The following is a 19,124-nucleotide window of genomic DNA, read 5'->3' on the forward strand; positions in this document are numbered from 1 at the left end:
CTCCTCTCCTCTCCTCTCCTCTCCTCTCCTCTCCCTGGCACAGATTTGCCCTTCACTGCCCTCTGAACCTTGCTGCAAAAAGCACGAGCTTTGCACAACCGGACCTCGCTTTTCTCCAGAGAGGGCTCTGCCATTTCAGCTCACCGTTGGGAGGCACAATAACCTGCTTTACCAAATTCCTGTAACCTCCTGGATGAAAGCACACCAACCTTAGGTACCTTCCATATTTTCTTGGATGCAAATCCTTGTTTACATTGTTTACCACGCCTTTGCTCAGAACCTCCAATAATCTCCGTTACATCTAAGGTAAGCAGATCCCCCGTGCTGGAAGAGGCTCAGTGGCACTGCGCCGAGCAGCCAAGGTGCTCCCCGGGCGCAGCTGTGCCGCAGCAGCACTCACAGATGCCTCTGTAAGCGCACGTAGGTCACAATGCGTGGAGGGGCTTGGAAACTCAAGGCTCGTTCTCACCACAGTGCCGTTACTGGGGAGCACTAATTCGGCTCTGCCTCAGGAAAAACTCTTCCTCGGACTTTTCCGGCCGTGGGTCGATCGGGACAGAAGAGCATTTTGTCCGGTGGAGCTTCCGGACCAGAAAAGAAGTTGCAGAATTTCTCCTCGCAGAGAGGAACGCCTCGGTCCAACTGCAGCTCCCAAAAGACAATCCGGGCTCCGAGCGCGGCGGCGGCGGCACGGCTCTGTGCGATGCAGCCGGCCAAGGCAGGGAGGCGCGGATCGCTGCGCGCTGCCGCTCGCAGGGCCGGCAGCGCCGCTCCGGGCCGCCAGGGGGCGCTGCGCGACACAGCGGTGCGGACGTGGACGCGGAAGTGGCTGGCGGGGCGGCGGGGCTGCGGAGCGGCGCGGGGTCCGCGGAGCGGCCATGGCGCGGGGCGGCGGCAAGGCGGGCAGCCTGAAGGACAAGCTGGATGGCAACGAGCTGGACCTGAGCCTGTGCGGCCTGAGCGAGGTGCCGGTCAGGGAGCTGGTGAGCGTCCGAGCGTGCGGGGCCGGGCGGGAGCAGCGGGCCGATGCCGGCTTCGGGGCAGCAGCGCGGTGAGCCGGCGTGCGGGGACGGAGCCGGGCGGCGGAGCGTCACGACCCGTTCGGCGGAGCGGCGCTGCCCGGCCGCGCGAATGGCCCCGGGTTCGCTCCTTAGAGCGGGATCCCGGCTGCGGCCCCGTCAAGATACGACGTAGCTTCGCGGAAACAATACAAAATATCGCGGAAACGATACAAAAGTAGCGCCTTCGCGAAGGTTTCCGCACTGTATCCGTGCGTTCATTCGGGGCTGCTTTCTTTCAGGCTGCGCTTCCAAAAGCAACCGTGCTGGATTTGTCCTGTAACAGCCTGGTTTCCTTGCCGGTAAGATGCACGACAGCCTTTGAGAGGATGAAGCAGAGCTGGTAGGAAGTATCGGGAAGAGACCCCTGGTGCTCCAACAGCCGCCGGCTCAGCCGGAGGTCGGAAGGAGCTCTGGGCTCTTTGCTCCTGCGGCGGCTGAAGGCGCCGCTGGCAGCGCAGGGCGGGTCGGTGCAGGCAGCGCTGCGGGACAGAGAGCAGCTGACAGAAAAGGGTTGCGGCGAGCAGAGTGCAGAACCTCCTGCCGAAGGATCCCGGGCTGAATTCCGAGCAGGCTCAGCAGCCGCAGCAGTTCAGCTGTCTCAGTTGTTCTGCACGCCGCCTCCGGTTCGTCTGCCCCACCGTTACCTACCTCGCTTTTCTGAGGCAAAGGAGGTGGGGGGATTCTCCTCCACCAGTTCCGTGGGCAGCTGGGGATTTGTGGCTTGTATCAGGTGCAGACTCCGCACAGCCCCTGCCGAGGACCTTCAGTAAGGTGCTGAAACGCTTTTCCTGCTTTTTGGTTGTGTTTTAGTCAGATTTCTGCAGTTTGACACACCTGGTGAAACTGGATTTGAGTAAAAATCGGCTCCAACAGCTGCCTGTGGACTTTGGGCGCCTGGTCAGCCTGCAGCACCTGGACCTCCTCAACAACCGTTTGGTCACCCTGCCCGTCAGCTTCGCGCAGCTCAAGGTAAAGCCGGCGGCCGGGCGGTTACGTAAAGCTTTGGGACGCAGCCCAGGGTCTTGTGATCCTTCTCCAGTTGATTTCTCTGGTGAAGCATCTATCCTGACGATACTCCTTCCAAAATTCAGCTGTCTCTGCACTATGGCCCAGAGGAAATTCTCTCACGCTTATTGAGAACGCTGAGCTCCCCACTTGTCTTCCTATTTCATTCTCGGGAAAACCAAGCAGCTCTTTGCTTCAGCTTTGAATTTCTTAAATAACCACAAGTCTGTCGTGATGTTTGTGGCCGTCTGACAGCCCCCCTTCACCACCCCTTCCTGCAGAACCTGAAGTGGCTGGATCTGAAGGACAATCCCCTGGATCCCGTTCTAGCTAAGGTAGCCGGAGACTGCCTGGATGAGAAGCAGTGCAAGCAGGCTGCAGTCAGGGTAAGGAACCTGCTGCTGTTTTATTCTTGTTTCTTATCTTTGTTGGTGATGTTTTTTTCCTCTCTTTACTTAGTAAGCTCTAAAGTTTCTTCAGGCAGTTCTCTGCACTGATTTTACTGCTTCCATGGCGAGAAAAAACATGGGGAGTCCCGCTCTCAGTAGAACTGAGGACTAAATGCTGCTTTGCTAAGGGATTGAAGGCACAATCAGACAAAATAACTCGTGCATAGGCTTTGTTATACTCCAGGGTATAAAAATCTTCATAGAACTACCCTGGGAAACCATAGGGTCATGTAAATAGTTGCTGCTGGGATTTGTGGAGCAAAAAGTTACAATTTGCACTTCTGTTACTGCCTTGCCATGCTGCTGTGAAATAGTTCAGGCTGATGAAACAAGCTGTTCCGTGATCCTCTGCAGCTGCTAGCACCGCTTTTCCATGTAATTTTAGAGCAGAGACCTCTGCTTCTTAACTGCAAAGGTTGGCGTAGCAAGAGTTCTCTCCAAGTCGTACCTGGAGGGCTCAGGTCAGCAGTCAGATCCACCTGACTGCCTTCGCACCCACTGCAGCCATTGGTGAGCTAACCTGCCACGAGCCTTCTGCAGCCATCTCACCTTGTTCTCTTGGACCTTGAAGGTGCTGCAGCACATGAAAGCGATCCAGTCTGAGCAGGATCGAGAAAGGCAACGGAAGCTCCAGGCAGAGCGAGGTAAGCACAGTCCTCACACTGCTGAATGCTGCCCACAGTAAGGATTGCCAGCAGGCAAATATTTGTAACTATTGGAGTTCTGAGCAGGGTAGAATGGCTGGAAGGAGAAAGATAACCTGGGACACAGTGCTAGTTCCTGCCTTCTTGACAGAATCATAGGACAGCTTAGGTTGGAAGATACCTTAAGAATCACCTGGTTTCAACCCCGCTGCCACAGGCAGAGATGCCTCCATCTGGACCTGGTTGCTCAAAGCCCCATTCAGCTTGGTCTTGCACCCTTCCAGGGAGCAGAATGAAGGATAAACAAAAGAAAGAAAAAAACCCACCACCACCAGAACAAACCACTACAGCACAGGACAGTTATTTGATTTCACAGCGTCAGAGAATAGCTAAGGTTGGAACAGGTATCTGGGGGTCATCTGGTGCAACTCCCCCCTCAAGCAGGGGCGTTGAGAGCAGCTCGCCCAGGACTGTGTCCAGGGGTTCCAACTAGGAACAGATAAGCAGGCAGTAAGGAAGAAGCCAACGACAATCCTTTATGTAAATGGAAAACTTGCTATTAATCCCCAGAAATGGAAAAGAAGCGCGAGGCAGAACAGCGAGCCAGGGAGGCTCAGGAGAGGGAACTGAGGAAGCGAGAGAAGGCAGAAGAAAAGGAACGCAGGAGACGGGAATACGATGCTCAGAGAGCTGCAAAACAGGAGGTGGAAAAGAAAACTAAAAAGGAAACTGCGCAGACCCGAAGTAAGTGGTATCCACAGTGAGCTCAGGTAAAGTGCATTTTAACGTGTGCCTTGTGGAAAAGAGTGAACAGGAGCACTGCCTCAGAACTGCGTCATGCTTAACCTGCACTGTAGATTTGATAGTGCCAGATCTGCATTTATGCAGCCTAGGTGCTGAGAGACCAGGAGTGGGGGAAGCAGCACAGCAGCAGAGCTTACAGAAGCCTTACAGACAGGCAGCTGTAGGCAAGTAAAACAGTGATTTAACATCCGGGTTCCTGATGAACTGCTGAGCTACAAGTTTCGTAAAGTGCTGAGTGCTCCTAAAAACTTCTCCATTCATTTAATCTTACTGTACTGAACTATAGGTTTGAAAACAGATCTTGTGCAACACACAGATGCTCTGCTCCTTTTTCACTTCTGCCCATGAAAGTGAATCTCATGCTCTTCTCCTAAAGTGACCGTAGTTAAATGAGGAGAGTTCTTTGAGAAAACAGGAGCACAGCACAGGCTGAAAAGCGCATTACCTGAGCACGGCGCAGACGGGTAAGGACGCCTGAATAATTCCTCCCGTTGTCTTGCAAACGTTGTTCTTGCAGAGCCTGCCTCCAGTTCTCGCGCCCCTCCCCCAGCGCGGCACAAGCACTCGTGGTCGCGGTCGGTGCTGAGGGCGCTGCTGCTGCTGCTGCTCTGCATCCTCGGCACTGTGGCTGTCTGCAGACTGACAGAGCTACAGCACCAACCGCTGTGCGTCAGCGTGAGCGCTCTCTACGAAGATGTAGTTGCTGCCGTGCAGAGCCACAAATCCCTGCAAAACGTGCTGCAGCAGAACTCGCAGCAGTGATTGTCCTGGATGGGCGCTTTGTCAGCACCTCCTTTCATCCACGCAGCCGGAATTCCTATGGAATTGTGTTCTGATGAAACGCTTTTTACCGTCAGCGTTGATTTGCTGGTCCTCTCCACGCTCAGTAGTTACTGTCGGACCATCGCTGCTGCGCGCTTCTGTCGGCCGGCCGCTGCCATCACCTGCCTGCATTAACTTAACGCTCCTTGCCTCGAGGGATCCACAGCTAGCTCCTGAGACACAGGCAGATGTCACTTCATAGGGGTGGGGAAAAAAGCGGCTTTCAGTTACCAGGTAGTTGTCGCTCTGTAATGCAGGTGTAAGATTTTTTTAATACGTATCCAGTTCTTGCTCTCGTTTCTGTTAGTGCTAAAATTGATGACGTGGCTGTATGGGAGTAACATAGGTAGGCCTGCTCCAGGACCAATGACGTGTGGAATGGCTGTGCATCTGTGTGTGTTGGAGTGAAGGAGCTGATGTACTATTGAAAGAAACTGAAAATTTTCAATACAACATTTTTCGCATCAACGTGTCTGAAGTGTTTGTGTTGTCACCTCAGGACAGAGCTGTGTTACGCACCCTAGAGCAGCAACGCCCCTTTCTGACCGCACACAGCGATCACTCCTTGCAGCCAGCTAGGAGCAGCAAAGGAGCTACAGCTCAAGAAGGGCTTCTTGCCAGCCTACAGTCTTGTCAGAAAGTGAGTGCAGGGGGAGGTGACACAGGCAGGAGCTGCTGCGGCTGGCTGCAGCACGCGGCGCTGGGTGGCACTGCTGCAGCAGCACAAAGCCTGGCCCAGACTTCACCATGGGAGCTGCAAAGGCTGGGAGTTTGGCACAGTGCTAAAGAAGACTCGGCTGTGTAAAGGCAGAGTAGTTCAAATAATCTCCACACCGAGGAAAACCAAACAAGCGTGTCATATCCCTACAGGGTTTCTGATTGTAAAAGAAAGTGAAGTGTAAATGTAATGATGCAGCGCAGCTTTCAGAATAGCCATGCTACAGCCTCCACAGAGACACAGCTTTGTTAGGCACCTGATGTGCTCCTTCTTTTGCAGTACTGGAACGATTGCATCATTACACTGACACGAGGAATGGCAACTCCTCTGTTCCACTGTTATTGCACTGCTACAAAGAAGTCAGTTATGCCATTTCGTATGACCAAGGTCATAAGTGAAACAGAAGCTTTCACCTTCCCATAGCTTTATGATACACCTGTAGTTCTCTCATTACCTTTCAGAAGAAATCAACAGCATGGATTCAAAATAAAAGGACAGAGCAGCTTCTCATCTGTCTGACACAGCAGTATATTGCACGTTTTCTACACTTCCTCAAAACAGCTTTAGGTTTTGTTTCTAACTCCTAGTCTTTAACAGGTCATTGCTTACCATCCAGAAATATAGCAGACAACACCCAAAGCAACACCTGCCTGTCAGCACCCAGCAGCAACCTGCAGCTCTACCATCTAGAAGAGTCCTGCTTAAGGCAGCAAACGCAAGGCTAATAAGATCTGTCGGTTTCGGTCAGCAGCACCTACTGGCCACGCCGAGGCACCCGCTGTGCGCGAAGCCACTGCAGCTCATGGGTGTTTTTCCCATTTGAGGTGGCGTTCCTCCAAAAGGCAACTTCCATGCATGGAGTGCAGTTCAGTTCATACTCAGCACTTATTTCAGTAAGTGCCTCTGGAGCAAAAAGCCTCAACTGTCCTCGTGTGCTCACCAGTGCTGATGGCTTTGTGGGCAGGAAAGCGTGTTCCCCAACCTAATCAAAAGAAAGCTCTTTCTGCCAACTGTTTAGACCTCGTAATTCCAGCACATATAATCAGATTTCAAGACCCTCTATAGATTAAGCTGTCTGTGGACTGAATCAGGGCAGTCTAAATTTAAATCCGAAAATTAGTCTTACTCATTCCCATCTGGCACAGCAGAAAACAACAAAATGTCTTTGAGAGGTAAAGTTCTTCTCCCTCAGCAGAGCAGGTGCTGGGGGCAGCACCGCACTGAGCAGCACCATTTCTCACACTGAAGAAAGAGAAGGTATCTACTTGTAGTTTGGATACCAGTGGAAAACATCCAAGAAGACACGCCAGGATTACAGAACAGCTCAAGGTCGGAAGGGACCTCTGGAAGTTGTACCTGTCCAAGGAAGTGTGTTAAGAAATAACTGATGTTGTTACAGAAAGTGATTTATTCCCTTGGAAGAACTCTTGACAAATAACAAAAGCACCACCAGTGCCGTAAGGCATGTCCAGTTCATACTTCATGGAAGACATTCCACAACTTTCTGTGTAAACGCCAGCCATTCAGCAATTGGATCCAATTTCCTTCTAATGATAGAGACCAAAAGTGCTTCAAGCCTTTAAGCTGCGATCCAGGAGCCCACTTGTCACCTTTTCCCAGAAGATGAATACAACCAGAGAGACCATAGGATCTTCGCTCATCTGGGCTATCCAGAGACATCCAGGCACAGATCAGGGTCGTGGGAAGTCATCTGCACACAGATCCTCCTGGACAGCTCGGGCCCGACGCGGCGGCAGGTTGCCGTCACCCCGGTGCCGCGGCGCACAGGGAGGGCAGCCAGCATGTTCTGCCGCTCCTGCTCTGAGGAGCACCTGCTGTAGGCCTGCGAGCAGCACAGAGGAACGGCATCATCTCATCCATCGCTCAAAGATAGATCAGTAAATAAACCCCACACGCCTGCGACAGCTCTGCACTCTCACAATAAAACTCGTTTTTCCCCTGGTCTCACTCCAGATCTCATTACGGGTTTGGAGGCAGACAGACCCCAAACTGCCCAGACAGAACAGGAGAACGGACACTGCGAGGTGTGACGCTGCGCAGGCAGGACGAGCAAAGCAGGGCCGCGTTACTGCGGTGTCACTGGCAATTTCTTTGGCCTTTCTCTCCGAGGGGAAGCTCTCACACAGGCTCGTCAGTAGTCTGCTCCGTAAAGCTGAAGCAGCGTGTGCCAAGGAATTGAGTTTGTTCACCACCTTCCTAAACACTTCACGCAGAATCCTTGTGTCCAAGCTAACGCAAAGGTAAATTATTCCTACCACCCCCACAGCAGCTGTTTGCGCGCAGCCCTCGGGACGCAGGAGGCATCCTTACCTGGACCAGCAGCTGAGGAGAAGGGTACGCAGACACAACAGCCTCAGCCATCTCCCCACTGACCCGGTTAAACTGTTGGATCTGCCTCTTCCAAACTTCCAAGAGGCCCTTTCCAGAAGGATCCACTTTCATGCCTCTGCACCACTTGTTCTCTAAGTAGAAAGAGAATCCTGTATTCTGCTGCTCTCGTCTGTGGATAAAGGATGAGAAAGCAAGTGACCCCCCAAAAAATTCCAATTCCTGTACCTGTTACCACACAGCCAGAGAGCCACCTCTCGTGCTGTGCTGCTAAAGACACCAGTGGCATCAGCATGCTAAAAAGGTGACCCTGCTTTCTCTACATCAGTTTCCTACACGCAGGCCAACATTTTCTATTGAAAAAGGAACCATCCTGTAGCTGGGAGAACAAGACCTTGACTTAATGCCAAGTGAGACAACTTGAAATCAAAGTCTGCCTTCAGCCCGCTATTCCCCCCAGCAAGCCTGAAAGCAAAGCCTCTCCAAAGAAAACGTAACCAAAACCGCCTGCTTACTCACTTGAACGGAGCTTCAGCTACAGCTTTTGTAAACATGGTGGCAAACTCTCCGAGTTCCTCCCAGCTCTCAAAAAAAGTGACTTGGACACGTGTGCAGAGTTGCAAATCCACCAAGGCCTGTAAAGGTCATTGAAACAACAAATGGAACAACTCACATTCTTACATCAAACTCCATTCATGACTGAAAGAAAAACAAAAAAAACAGTCCTAACATCCTGGTGTAAGTCAGGAACACCCATTCCCTCCCCATTTTGCAAACAGCTGAACACAAAGCGTTTGGAGGCACTTTGTTTCCTGCTGTCCAATAGCAGTTAGTGCCATATCAGCTGGGAGATTCCTGCAACATGCAGCAACTGCTCCTGGGCGGCAGCAGCTGGCTTCATCATCAGGCCTTGGAGTTCAGGAAATGCTAACAGATTCGTTTTTCACTTCCAGAGTCAAGGTGAACAAGGTACGATAGCCCATGAGAGGGTTGGTTTGTATCTGAACAGAGGGGAACTGAAAGAGCTCTCCTTATTGTGCATAAACCAACAGAAGCTGAAGATCCCAGTCCCAGAAAGCGCGTGACGGGGTCAAGTGTCCACGCAGAGGCAGACAACAACTGCATGCCTGTTCTACTCACGTCTTCCACATCCAGTCTGCTGATCTCCAGGCCAGGATCCTTAACCCGTTTCTGCCTCTGGCCTCCCCTGTCTTCTGCCTGGCTCCCATTTGCTGTTACCTGTTGCAGTCTCTTTTTTGACTGAGCTCTGAGACACCTAAGAAGAGGAAGCTCAGATTGGGAATTCTGAAGGGCGAGGCTGCTCTGGAGCATAGAGCACCTCAGCACCCACCCTGCACTAAGAGACACCAAATCTGTAGGACAGGCCATTGGGTACACAAGCATTACAGCTGACAGAAAATTCCTCTGTGGCATTTATTTATTTATTCTTAGAGCAACAGAAGCCTTTCAAGAAAGTATCTGTGAACATTTCTGCCGCCCTCACCCTCATACAGGTATCTGTCACTGGTCACTGTGCTGACGAGCTAGACAGACCTTTGTTTCTGCTCCTACGTAACAGATGTGGAGCAGTTCTAGATGGGAATTTGTTACATGTCTTTGCTAGAAGGAATTAATGTAAACACTGCCTCTTTCAGTGGGATAACGCTGACGCATTTGAAGAGAAAAATTCTAACCTGAAATATTTCTCTACTTCAACAACTGTTAGAGCCAGAATTTTCCCAGGCATCTTTTCCATCACACGAGCTACAAAGCTCTGTAAGGTCTCCTTCTGCTCTGTGCAGCCTTGGGCCTCCTGCAAAGAGCAATAGGAAAAAGAATGGAACCATCCCGAGTTTCACAGATGAGACCAGCAGCCTATGGCCCGAAGTTACAGCTAAGTCTTTGCGTAGGTGAAGTTCTGCTCCTGAAGCTCTCAGGTGCACACAGAGAGCACTTGATCTAGTAACAAGTTACAGTAAAGAACACAAAAATAACAAAACACACACACAAAAAAAGCCCCACAACATACTTGACCTGACAGCATCTACTAAGACAATGTTACCTCTCAAAAAGCCTCTAACAAATAGTACCTAGGAAAGAAAGCTTACCAGAACTCTGCCTCAGACAATCTCAGTGCTTTTAATCAAGTATAGATCAGACTTATGATTCAATAAAACCATAGATAGCTTCCAAATGAAAAGGGATGGCAAATACCACCCTCTCCAGAAAGCCACATTCAGAGAGCACAAAAGTTATAAGCAGTCTTACTTGCTTGTAGTTACGAACCATGGACAAGAACTCTTCCAAGCCAAGCAGAACCAGGAGATTCGGCTCTTCTGTCCATTCATTACTGTCCTCAGCCTGCCCAGACACAAAAACAAACAGCCAGACCAACGGCCCGTTTACAATTCAAAATCAGACCAGCGTTCTCAGTCTGAGGTAGGGAGAAGGTTAGAGGAACGTTTGCTTGGGATGCTAAAAACAATTACTATCAAGTGCAAACAACGTGGGAAGAAAAGGGCAAGATGGTCAAGATTTTGTCCCCACACCTGAGATAACACTGACTTCCTCCTCCAGGTAATGCTGCAGGGAACAGCCTGGCTCTCAACCACGCAGGAATAATTTGCAGACTGCAAAGCAGCGCGGATCTGCACCCCACCTTCAACCTGCAAGAGAACTGAGATTGGCACACGGGTCAGGATCCCACGGCCAGAGCTGCTGCGAGGCCAGCGCAGGCTGCAAGCAGTACCTGGATCCAGCACCACAGCGATGTATTTCTGGCACTCCCCCGGCCGCTGAGCTCTCAGCACTTTCGCGAGGTTCTTCTTTCTTTCTCTTTCCTCCTCCTGCCGCCTTTTCCTCGCTTCCCGGTCCTTCCTCCTCTTCCAGGCCGCCTGGCAAATCGCCTCCCCTTCCTCCCGGCCGTACTTCGGCTTCTTCTTCGGAGGAGAAGCTTCTGCGTTTTCTCCACTTTCCAGAGGCCCCCCAGGCCGGGCCGTACGCTCACTCACAGGGGCAGCCGAAGGGATCGCCGGCCCCCCAGAGCCGGGGGGGCTGACGGAAGGTCCTCCCTCGGGTAACAACGCGGCTGTTGGAACAGTCCGCTCCCTGCGGCCAGCCGCCAGCCGCTCACCGCCGTGAGGACGGCCGTCCCGCTCAGCCGCAGCCCCGCCACCCGCCGGCAGAAGCCCCGGACCCGCAGCGCTCTGCATCGGCCCGCTGGGCGGCAGCCTCCTGCTGACCCTCTCAGACAGGGGAACGATCTCTATCTCATCCTCGCTGTCACTGCTCAGCGTCACAACGCCGCTCCCTCGCCTCAGAGGGGGAAACGACGCCCTCAGAAGGGCCGGCCCGCCGGCTGCCGGCAGCGGCTGCAGCAGAGCACTGAAGGCTGGGAACTCCTCATCACCACCCTCAGCTCCCGCCATTTCCTACGCCTCCAGAAGCGGCCGTTGAGGGTAAAACAGCGGGCGGGCGTTTGGCGCGCTGGGCGGTGATTGGCCGGATCCCGAGCGCATGCGCCTGCGGCGAGAGGCGATTGGTCCGCACGCGTGGGCTTGTGTGCGTTCGGACGAATCTCCTCCTACTGCTCCGGAAGGAGAAGTGAGGCGGCGCCGGAAGATGGCGGCCTGGGGACGGCTGTGTGAGTGAGAGGCGGTGCGGGAGGCGCGGCGGGGCGGTGAGGGTCTGTGGGATCGCCGAAGTGGAGCGGATTTGAGGCCCGGCTCGCTCTGAAGCACAGGACGGCCTGCGGGAAGCCGTGCCGGGCGGTTCCCGGTTCGCGCTCTCTGAGGCCGCTCTGTGGTTAAAGGGCATCGCTGTGAATAAACGCTGGGCCGAACGGCGCGGGGCGCTGCGGTCAGACGGCGCCGTTTGTCTGCGGGAAGGAGTTTGCAGGCAGTGATGTCGTGGTGGCGGCAGACGCCATCCGGGCCGTAACAAAGGTTTCCATTTCTCTGGACTTGTGCTGGTTGTAGCCCCAGGGTTTGTGCTCAGGGAGTAATTGTGCCTGTGTATCGTCCTGAAGTGGCGTCTCCGCATTTTGCTTTATCAGTACTGTTTGCTTTCTTCTTGCTTTCTTCTCCTCAGCCCTTGAGATGCAGCCTATTTGCAGAGGATTTAGTGGTTGAACAACAATTTGCCCAGGGATTTCTTTTCCTCAGGGCTTTTGTTTACCTTTAAAGCCGTTAACTGACATCCTCTAAATCGGGAAAGAAAAAAACACAACACCTTAACTTACATATTTTTCAGCTGGTTTGTTGCTGTTGTTCTTGTTCCAAATCTAGTTCTGTCCGTTCCACAAACGAGCCTGGCTGCTGTCAGATGCGCTTCTAAGAAATCTGGGGGCAGCTCAAAAAATTTGGGTGGTCGCAGCCCTGGGAAGCGCTACGGAGTGAAAAAGTTAGAAGGTAGGTGAGATGTCTGCTGAGCCGTATTGGCACCCACGGGGTTTTCCACAGGTATCCCCTGCCAGCTGGGCTGATTGCGGAGCGTTTCGGTAGGAGGCGGCTGGGGCATTTTACCAAGAGAAAGGAAACAGGAAGTTCAGCAGAAACTCGCGTCCCCTGGGCAGGGGTGGCAGCAGGAGGGCGCGGTGGGTCAGCGCTCCCTGCCCAGGACTGCGAGCAGCCAGACAAAACTGCCGATGGAAAATGTACTCTGGGAGTCCAGGAGGAGGGTAACCCTGTGGGACAGCTGATAACTGAAGCGTCCTTTCCCTCTGCTCTGCGTTAAGAAGTTGGTTGTTTTAGATGTTTACAAAGGGGAGAATTATGATGTGCAGAGGAAGCCAAAGTACAGATTCTTGCAGCTCAGTTCTTAATAATTAGAGAGTTTGTTCATGAAAACATATCAGTGTTAAAGGTAATATAACAAATGCCTTCAGCAAGTACAAAATGCCTTGTGCTCTAGAAGCAATCTCCTCAAAGACCAAAATTGCTTTTTTTCCCACTGTTTATCAATTGCTCTCTATCTCCTAACAGCATTTTCATTTCGATGCTTTTTGCGTTTCAGTTTTTCCATAGAAAATTCCCACAGAAAGCTCTTAAAGTCCTGGAACTGTTTGTTCTTCTTCCAGCCTCGGGGCTCCAAGGGGCTCCATTTCTCTGCAGTCTGACTCTGCCATTCTGTTGCAGGTACATTTGTGCATGCAGGCAACATTCTGGCTACTCAGCGATTGATACGCTGGCATCCAGGGGCTCACGTAAGTCACACACCTTGTGTTTTAAAACGTGGAGCAGCAGATGCTGCTGAAGCCGGGTGTCAAACAACACGGACAGATGCCCTGGCCCTCTGTAGTGAAAGACCTCCAGCCTTTCCTTTCTAAGGCCATCTGGCTCTTTTCCAGGTGGGGATGGGCCGGAACAAGACGCTCTACGCCCTGGAGGACGGGATTGTGAGATACACTAAAGAGGTCTATGTGCCCCCCCCCCCGCAGCAGCGAGAGCAGGGAGGTGATCTGCTGTCTGCCCAAAGGAGCAATTCTTTATAAAACCTTCATCAGTGTTATCCCTACCACGAAAGTAGGAAGCTTTAAGCTGGTCACCATGCTCTGAGTCTCCCGTGTGACACAGGAGTGGATGGCAGGAAGCAGCTGGGACAGAGCGCTACAGCTGGACTGCCATCTGAGGAGGACAAGAAAACCTTGCTCTGAAATTAGCTGTGCTTTGCTCTCTTGCTCCCAGAGCACACGCAGTAGGTGTTTGGGCATTGGAATCATCTGCTGGCCACTGTAAGAGTGTTCAATAAATGCACTGGACTTCTTGAGGGTCTTGACTGTTCACAGAATGTTACCTGTGTCCCTTCAACAGCAATCCTTCCCCTGGAGAACCTGTTCCATTGTTCCACTGGATTAGTTCTATCTAGAATCACCTTTGTGACAATACTTGTCCTACTGATAATTCCATCTATTTTTATTCATTTTTAGTCACTGCTGCTATATTTGTTTCTTAGCTCCAAGACATTACAGAAAAGGAGAGATTCCTTTCCAGCTGTACCTAACTGCATCCCACAAAGCTAGATTTTTGCTGGTATCTAACTCACCTCACTGATTAACTCAAATGCCCAGAAGCATTCCGTTTACAACCATGTGAGGCAATTCTGTGCTCTTAAAGCTAATTGGTGAGTGATTTTAGAGTGCCTGTTAAGAGGCGGAAGTCTGGGATGGTATTTGAAACTCAGCAGCTGGAGGTGTCTCATAAAGCCATAATCCAGACTTTTCTTCTTGTCTTTCCTGAGTCATTCCGTGATTGCTTATGTTACTTGAAAGAAAGAAGCCTGGATGCCTCATAGCCAAACTGATCTCATTTTATCTACAGGTTTGTAAACAATTTGAAGCTTAGGCTTTACAGTAGAAAACAGGTTATCAAAATTGGTAGTGTAGTGACATTAATAGATTGTCTTCTCCTCAAAAGAAGACAAGGTAAGATGCACCTGAAGTGCATTTCCACCTTTGCTTTACATTCCCCATGGAGGCTGCCGGCCGTTTTGCCCACTCTGCTGCCCTTTTGCACACCCAGCTGTGCCGTTGTCTCGGCGCTCTGCGTTTGCACACAGCACTGCCAGTGACACCATCCCTTCAACCTCAAGTTTCTGCACATCTGAAGTTCATACAAACTGCTGCCATGAGAGCACACAGCAGCGCTCCGATGCAGCTTCGTTCTGTCACTAGCAGGTCAGGATTGCCATTGGGAATCTGATACGCCGATAAACAGTTTTGTCTCCTGAGGAATAGATGAAGTGGCACAGCACGACCATCAGAGGTCAAACACGTGTGCTTGGCAGTGCCGGCCGCGCCCTCAGAGCTAATGATCCACCAGCTGCCTGCAGGAACGGAGCAGACCTTCACCTTTGCTTCGCCCCTCACGCGGAGCAAAGCAGCTCTGCTGCTGATCCACCGCCTCGTGTTTGGCAAATGGAAGAGCAAGCAGCCGTCCCTGGTCGCTGCAGTCAGGGGGAGCTCCGTGGTTGTCTCCATGCTGCGGGACGGGCGTCCAGGACAGCTGGGTCCGACTCGCCTGCCTCCAACCAGCTGACTGGAAACAGGAGCGAAGGTCTGAGGTTCGGCTGTTCCCTCAGATGGGAACGACGTCCCAGGACTTCTGCCACTGACGCGAGGAAGAAGCACGGCAGCACGAAGTCTCACACAGCTGTGCTCCGCTGGCTTTGGCAGCTGACCGGGGCCTGGGGGGGGGCTGGCACAGCGCGTCTGTCCGCGGCCTCTGAGGCGATTTCCACTCCTGAGAAAGCTGGAGGGTGCCGCAGGGCGTGCTCATAGGGAGGGGGCAGCTGTCGAGAGAATCGGAAACAAGCAGGTCACCCCACGTCCTACACAGCACACAAGGCACCAAAAAACATGGGAATTAAATTCCAGGTCTCAGAGCAGCAGGCTGCTGGCTGGCTGCGAGCTGGAAGCTCAGAGCGGAGCTTGGCATCGTTTGCCTCGCAGGGGGGCAGAAACCCACAGATGTCACAGCATATCCCTCCCGCTCCCTCCAGGATGCCATGTTAGGTTCCTGCTCTGCCCCGTGCCAGGGACTGGGCCCTGCTTGTTGCAAAGCCAGAAAAGAATTGGCTTCTGCTGAAACAGGACTGTTGTTCAGTTCCCTTTAGCTACGTGCAGGCTATATGGGGATCTATAAAAGCAGGCTACAGTTTGTAACTTCAGAGTTTTCAAGGCTCAGTACTCCCAAATTTAAGCCTGTTGGGCTTTAGCAGGCACAATTCTGAGCAAGTCACTCAGCACAGGCTAAGAAATGTTAAGAGTTCAATTTCTTGTCCTTGGTGCGGCTGGGCCTTGCTTTCCTCTGCCCTCAGTGCTCTCACATCAGGGCATTGGTTACAAACCCAAGTGCTGAGTGCCAAGTGCTGCAATTCCAAATACTGCATTGTAGCACTACAAGCTGAAAATCCAGGTAAACCAGGGAGTGCTTTGTGCTCTGCTAAGGATTTCAAATATTTCTCTGCTGCTTCAGTCAATGAGGACTTCTTCAACAGGAGTCTCATGTCAGATGCCCTCTGTTGGACTGCAAATCTTAAATACCACAGCAGGCAAAGCCTCTGGCTCTCAATAAGCCACGAGCACTTCGAGGTAACAGCACAGGGCTGTCAGAAACGTCCTGCTGGGAGAAAGGAGCGAGGAACCACGGAAGCCTTAAGATCCAAAAATAGCTTTCCACGCTCAGCCTGGCACAGAGCACTGATCATAAGGGCTCGCTCTGCCATCAGCACTTCTGTCCTTACTCCCAGCACAGGCATTTCTGCAAACGCACCGGCAGAGATGAATCATTAACTGCACAGATGTACACAAAAGGAGCCTCTGAGTACACCGTGTGCCCTTCCCAGAGATAATGGCTATCGGAGAACGGCGAGCGTGGGGAACAGAGTCCATGAGCACTGCAAATCACTGGAGCCAAAGCCAGATACAGATGGGAGCAGCGCTGCCCCTGGGCCCTCACCGACCGAGAGCAGCCCTGGGCTCACCTCCTGGGAAGGCTCTGCCCACAGCCCAAACCTCTCTGCGATCATCTGATGGATCTCCCGCTGGCGATCCTTCTTCCGCACGCTCTCATAGCTGGGCAGGCGGGGCTCCCAGGAGGGCAGCTGGTAGCTGCTGGGCGGCGCGACACAGAACGGCTCCTCTGCCTGGAGACACCAAAGCCAGAAGTGTCAGCGCAGCGGGGCTCTGCTGGGAGCCGGTGGCCCAATGCCACCTCGGGATGCTTCAGGCTCAAAACTACGGGTGCTGCTCCTTGAACCCCTTACAGAGGAAATCCGCACACCCTTCACCCCGCACACCTGCAAATAATTGCACCACGGGTGCAAGATGCAGACGCGCTCTACGAGATCCCAAAGTCCTGGGGATCTGCCCAATCAAAGCAAGACATACAAAGACAAGGTGGTGCCCTCTGTAGCATCCCTGGGCCTTCTCCACCAGTTCTTGTGCACAGACAGCTTTCCCAGAGCCCGACTCCTCTCTCACGACCCCCAAGACCTTCCCGGGACACCACAACCTTCCCAAGTCCCCTTCCAGGGTCATCGGGACCTTCGCTACCCTGCCCCCCAGCTCCCCGTAGGGAAAGCAGCACCACCTGCATGCCAGGATTCTCAGCAGCGCTCTCCAGCCGCGACGCTCTGCACTGGGGTCCCACCAGCCGCTGGGTGCTGCTGAAGTACGGGGGTTGGCAGTCCTGGAACGAGGGGTCAGAGAGGAGCAGTGAGCTGAAATCCCCCCGCAGCTGCAGCTCCGGACGAAGAGCCGCCGGCTGTGCCCGGCGCGCCGTGCCTGCACCCTTCCCGCACCCAGAGCTCCCGCACGGTCTGGCCGGGCAGCAGCAGGTCCGCTCTGGGCGCCCACGTCGGCTGGCTGCGCTGCCGGGCGCCGGAGGCTTCACGCAGGTTCAGCAGAATTAGCTTTCACGGGGGAACAGCACGACATAAAACAAGGAAAAAAACAGAAAAGCGGGCACTCGGCTTTTCCACTGGTGTAGATAAGAGCTCTGGCACGCGTTCAAGGTCACAGGATTTGTAAACTCTTATCTATTCAGGGATTCGTTTCAGAGCAACGCTGCAAGCAGCACTGAGGAGCAATTACGGTTCTGCTCCTGAGCAGCCTTGCTGCGCTTAAACGCGATTCCCTGCAAAGGCGCTGAGCAACCGCCAGCAAAGATTCCTCCCGCGGAGAGGAGCGCTCCCTGCTCTCACAAAGCGGCGCGGAGCCTTCGGGCGGACAGCGGGGCAGAGCGGGGGGCGGAGGGCAGCGCGCGTGACTGCGCCGGATGGCGGCGCGGTGCCGCCCCGTTCCGGGTCAGCGCGGCACCCACCGGCCCGGGCAGCGGGGAAGCCGCCTTTCCGCACCCAAAGCCCGAAGCGCCGTCCCCGCATCGCTCGGAACGGCGCCTTCCCCGGGCACCGCACAAAGGCGAGCCGGCCGAACACGCCGCTTCCCGGCCCCACTCCTCGCGAGGCCCCTTCCCCGTAAAGCGGAGCAGCGCGGAGCTCTGCTCGCCAGCGTGCCGAACGGAGAAAGGGAAGGAAGGAGGAAAGCGCGACCCGGGCCGCCGAGGGGAGCCGCGGCGGTTCCCCCCCAGCAGAGGCCGGCACGAGGGCACGGGGCACTCACGCACTGCCCGGGGCTCTGGAAGAAGCGGCACGAGCAGAGGAACTGGCAGCACGTGGGGTCCCGGCGGTACAGGAGCAGCAGCAGGACGAGCACCGCCACGAAGAACAAGGACGTGGACACGGCTGCCAGGGGAGAGGACATGCAGTGAGCGGCGGGCAGAGCGCGCAGCCCCTTCGCCCGCGGGGTCTGTAGGAACAAAGCAGCGCGGGGAAGCCGGACTCGCCCGCTGCCCGACCCAGAGACACCGAGAGCACCGAGCGTCCCCAGCGCTTCTCTCGCCGTAACGAGACATCGGCTCTGTTCCCAGAGCGCGTCCCACGACCAGCTCAGTTCCGCCCCGTACCCCCGCGCTGCCCCGAGCGTATCTCGGGACGCAGCCACGGCTCCCCGCAGCTTCCGCGTCTGCGCTTCCCAACGGACCGCGTGCGGGGAGCGGAAGCCGTTCCGGCTGCAGGGAGCGGACCGAACGCTCCCGGTTCCGTCCCGGCACCGCGGGGAACCTCGGAGAACGTCCCCGGCGCGGAGCCCCGGCCGCGCACTCACTGGCAGCGACGACGATGGCCAGGACGTTGCTGTCCATGTTCTCCTCGCCGGGCCGCACCATACTCCCACCGCTCCGCTCCGTAACCCGCCGGGCCGGGCCCAGCACAGCGCCGGCAGCGGCGCCGCCCCCCGGCCCCACTGGCGGCGGGGCCGGAGGTCGCCGTGGCGACGCGACGCGCGGGCGGAGCCCCGGGAGGGAGCGGCCGGGAGGGGAGGGGGCGGCGGGGCCGCGTGCGGGCACCGGGAAGGAGAGCCGTTCATTAACGGCGAGCGCGGAGGGGAGCATCGCTCCCCGCCCCGAGCGCCGCGGGACGAAGCGGTACCGCAGAACGGAGCCCGGGGGCACCCGCAGCCCGCACGGAGCCGACACACCGTACAGATATAGATATATTTGTGGAGATGTTGCATATTCAAGGTAACTTTACATAACGCTCCCGACACAAATTTTGGCGCTCCGCACGGTGCCGGCCCGGCGCGTACCCACAGCTCCGGCAGCTGCGGTGCGGGGGAAAAGGGCGAGCGATGGGCAGCGAGCAGCTCGCACAGCCCACGGAACTTGGGGGGAGCGGGGGGAAAGGCGGCACGGGGCTCAGGAGGTGCTGAGCGGGC

The 19,124-nt window shown here is 54.5% G+C and overlaps 3 protein-coding genes across 5 annotated transcripts; 2 read left to right on the plus strand and 1 right to left on the minus strand.

Annotated features, from left to right (window-relative positions):
• Window positions 1–873: 873 nt before the first annotated feature.
• On the plus strand, window positions 874–5,253 carry LRRC59 (leucine rich repeat containing 59). Its single transcript, XM_042833132.1, has 7 exons — window positions 874–983; window positions 1,301–1,360; window positions 1,872–2,030; window positions 2,348–2,452; window positions 3,087–3,159; window positions 3,730–3,903; window positions 4,481–5,253. The coding sequence occupies exons 1-7, from the start codon at window positions 879–881 to the stop codon at window positions 4,723–4,725; spliced, it is 921 nt and encodes a 306-aa protein (XP_042689066.1). The 5' UTR covers window positions 874–878; the 3' UTR covers window positions 4,726–5,253.
• Window positions 5,254–6,043: 790 nt separating this feature from the next.
• Window positions 6,044–11,525, minus strand: EME1 (essential meiotic structure-specific endonuclease 1). 3 transcript variants are annotated; one of them, XM_042833037.1, is made up of 8 exons: window positions 10,602–11,525; window positions 10,402–10,529; window positions 10,139–10,213; window positions 9,547–9,665; window positions 8,993–9,128; window positions 8,372–8,487; window positions 7,835–8,024; window positions 6,044–7,346 (listed from the first exon to the last, which is right to left on the minus strand). In XM_042833037.1, exons 1-8 carry the CDS (start codon window positions 11,278–11,280, stop codon window positions 7,170–7,172), a joined length of 1,620 nt encoding a protein of 539 aa, XP_042688971.1. In that variant the 5' UTR covers window positions 11,281–11,525; the 3' UTR covers window positions 6,044–7,169. The 3 variants fall into 3 exon arrangements, 2 of the variants coding, with proteins under 2 accessions (XP_042688971.1, XP_042688970.1); XM_042833036.1 differs by having other exon boundaries at window positions 10,121–10,213; window positions 10,602–11,522; XR_006171141.1 differs by having other exon boundaries at window positions 7,264–7,346; window positions 7,835–7,986; window positions 10,121–10,213.
• On the plus strand, window positions 11,354–13,636 carry MRPL27 (mitochondrial ribosomal protein L27). The gene is given in 5 exon segments (XM_042833038.1): window positions 11,354–11,495; window positions 12,139–12,261; window positions 12,988–13,055; window positions 13,200–13,274; window positions 13,276–13,636. Coding segments are annotated over 5 exon segments (525 nt in total). The 5' UTR covers window positions 11,354–11,368; the 3' UTR covers window positions 13,408–13,636.
• Window positions 13,637–19,124: the final 5,488 nt, after the last annotated feature.

The sequence above is a fragment of the Centrocercus urophasianus genome, unplaced genomic scaffold (genome assembly GCF_019232065.1).
Source record: "Centrocercus urophasianus isolate 14NV4802_14NV808 unplaced genomic scaffold, USGS_Curo_1.0 seq_40, whole genome shotgun sequence".
Lineage (NCBI taxonomy): Eukaryota > Metazoa > Chordata > Aves > Galliformes > Phasianidae > Centrocercus > Centrocercus urophasianus.

What these genes read in the sequence shown, in the direction of transcription:
- LRRC59 (XM_042833132.1), top strand. Translation starts at nt 879, where the DNA reads ATGGCGCGGGGCGGCGGCAAGGCGGGCAGCCTGAAGGACAAGCTGGAT. An exon ending in TCAGCTTCGCGCAGCTCAAG is followed by an intron (nt 2,031 to 2,347) that starts GTAAAGCCGGCG and finishes CCCTTCCTGCAG; the next exon opens with AACCTGAAGTGGCTGGATCT. An exon ending in GAAGCTCCAGGCAGAGCGAG is followed by an intron (nt 3,160 to 3,729) that starts GTAAGCACAGTC and finishes ATTAATCCCCAG; the next exon opens with AAATGGAAAAGAAGCGCGAG.
- EME1 (XM_042833036.1), bottom strand. Translation starts at nt 11,280, where the DNA reads ATGGCGGGAGCTGAGGGTGGTGATGAGGAGTTCCCAGCCTTCAGTGCT. An exon ending in CGCTGTGGTGCTGGATCCAG is followed by an intron (nt 10,530 to 10,601) that starts GTACTGCTTGCA and finishes TGCCAATCTCAG; the next exon opens with TTCTCTTGCAGGTTGAAGGT. An exon ending in GCAGACTGGATGTGGAAGAC is followed by an intron (nt 8,488 to 8,992) that starts GTGAGTAGAACA and finishes TGACCTTTACAG; the next exon opens with GCCTTGGTGGATTTGCAACT.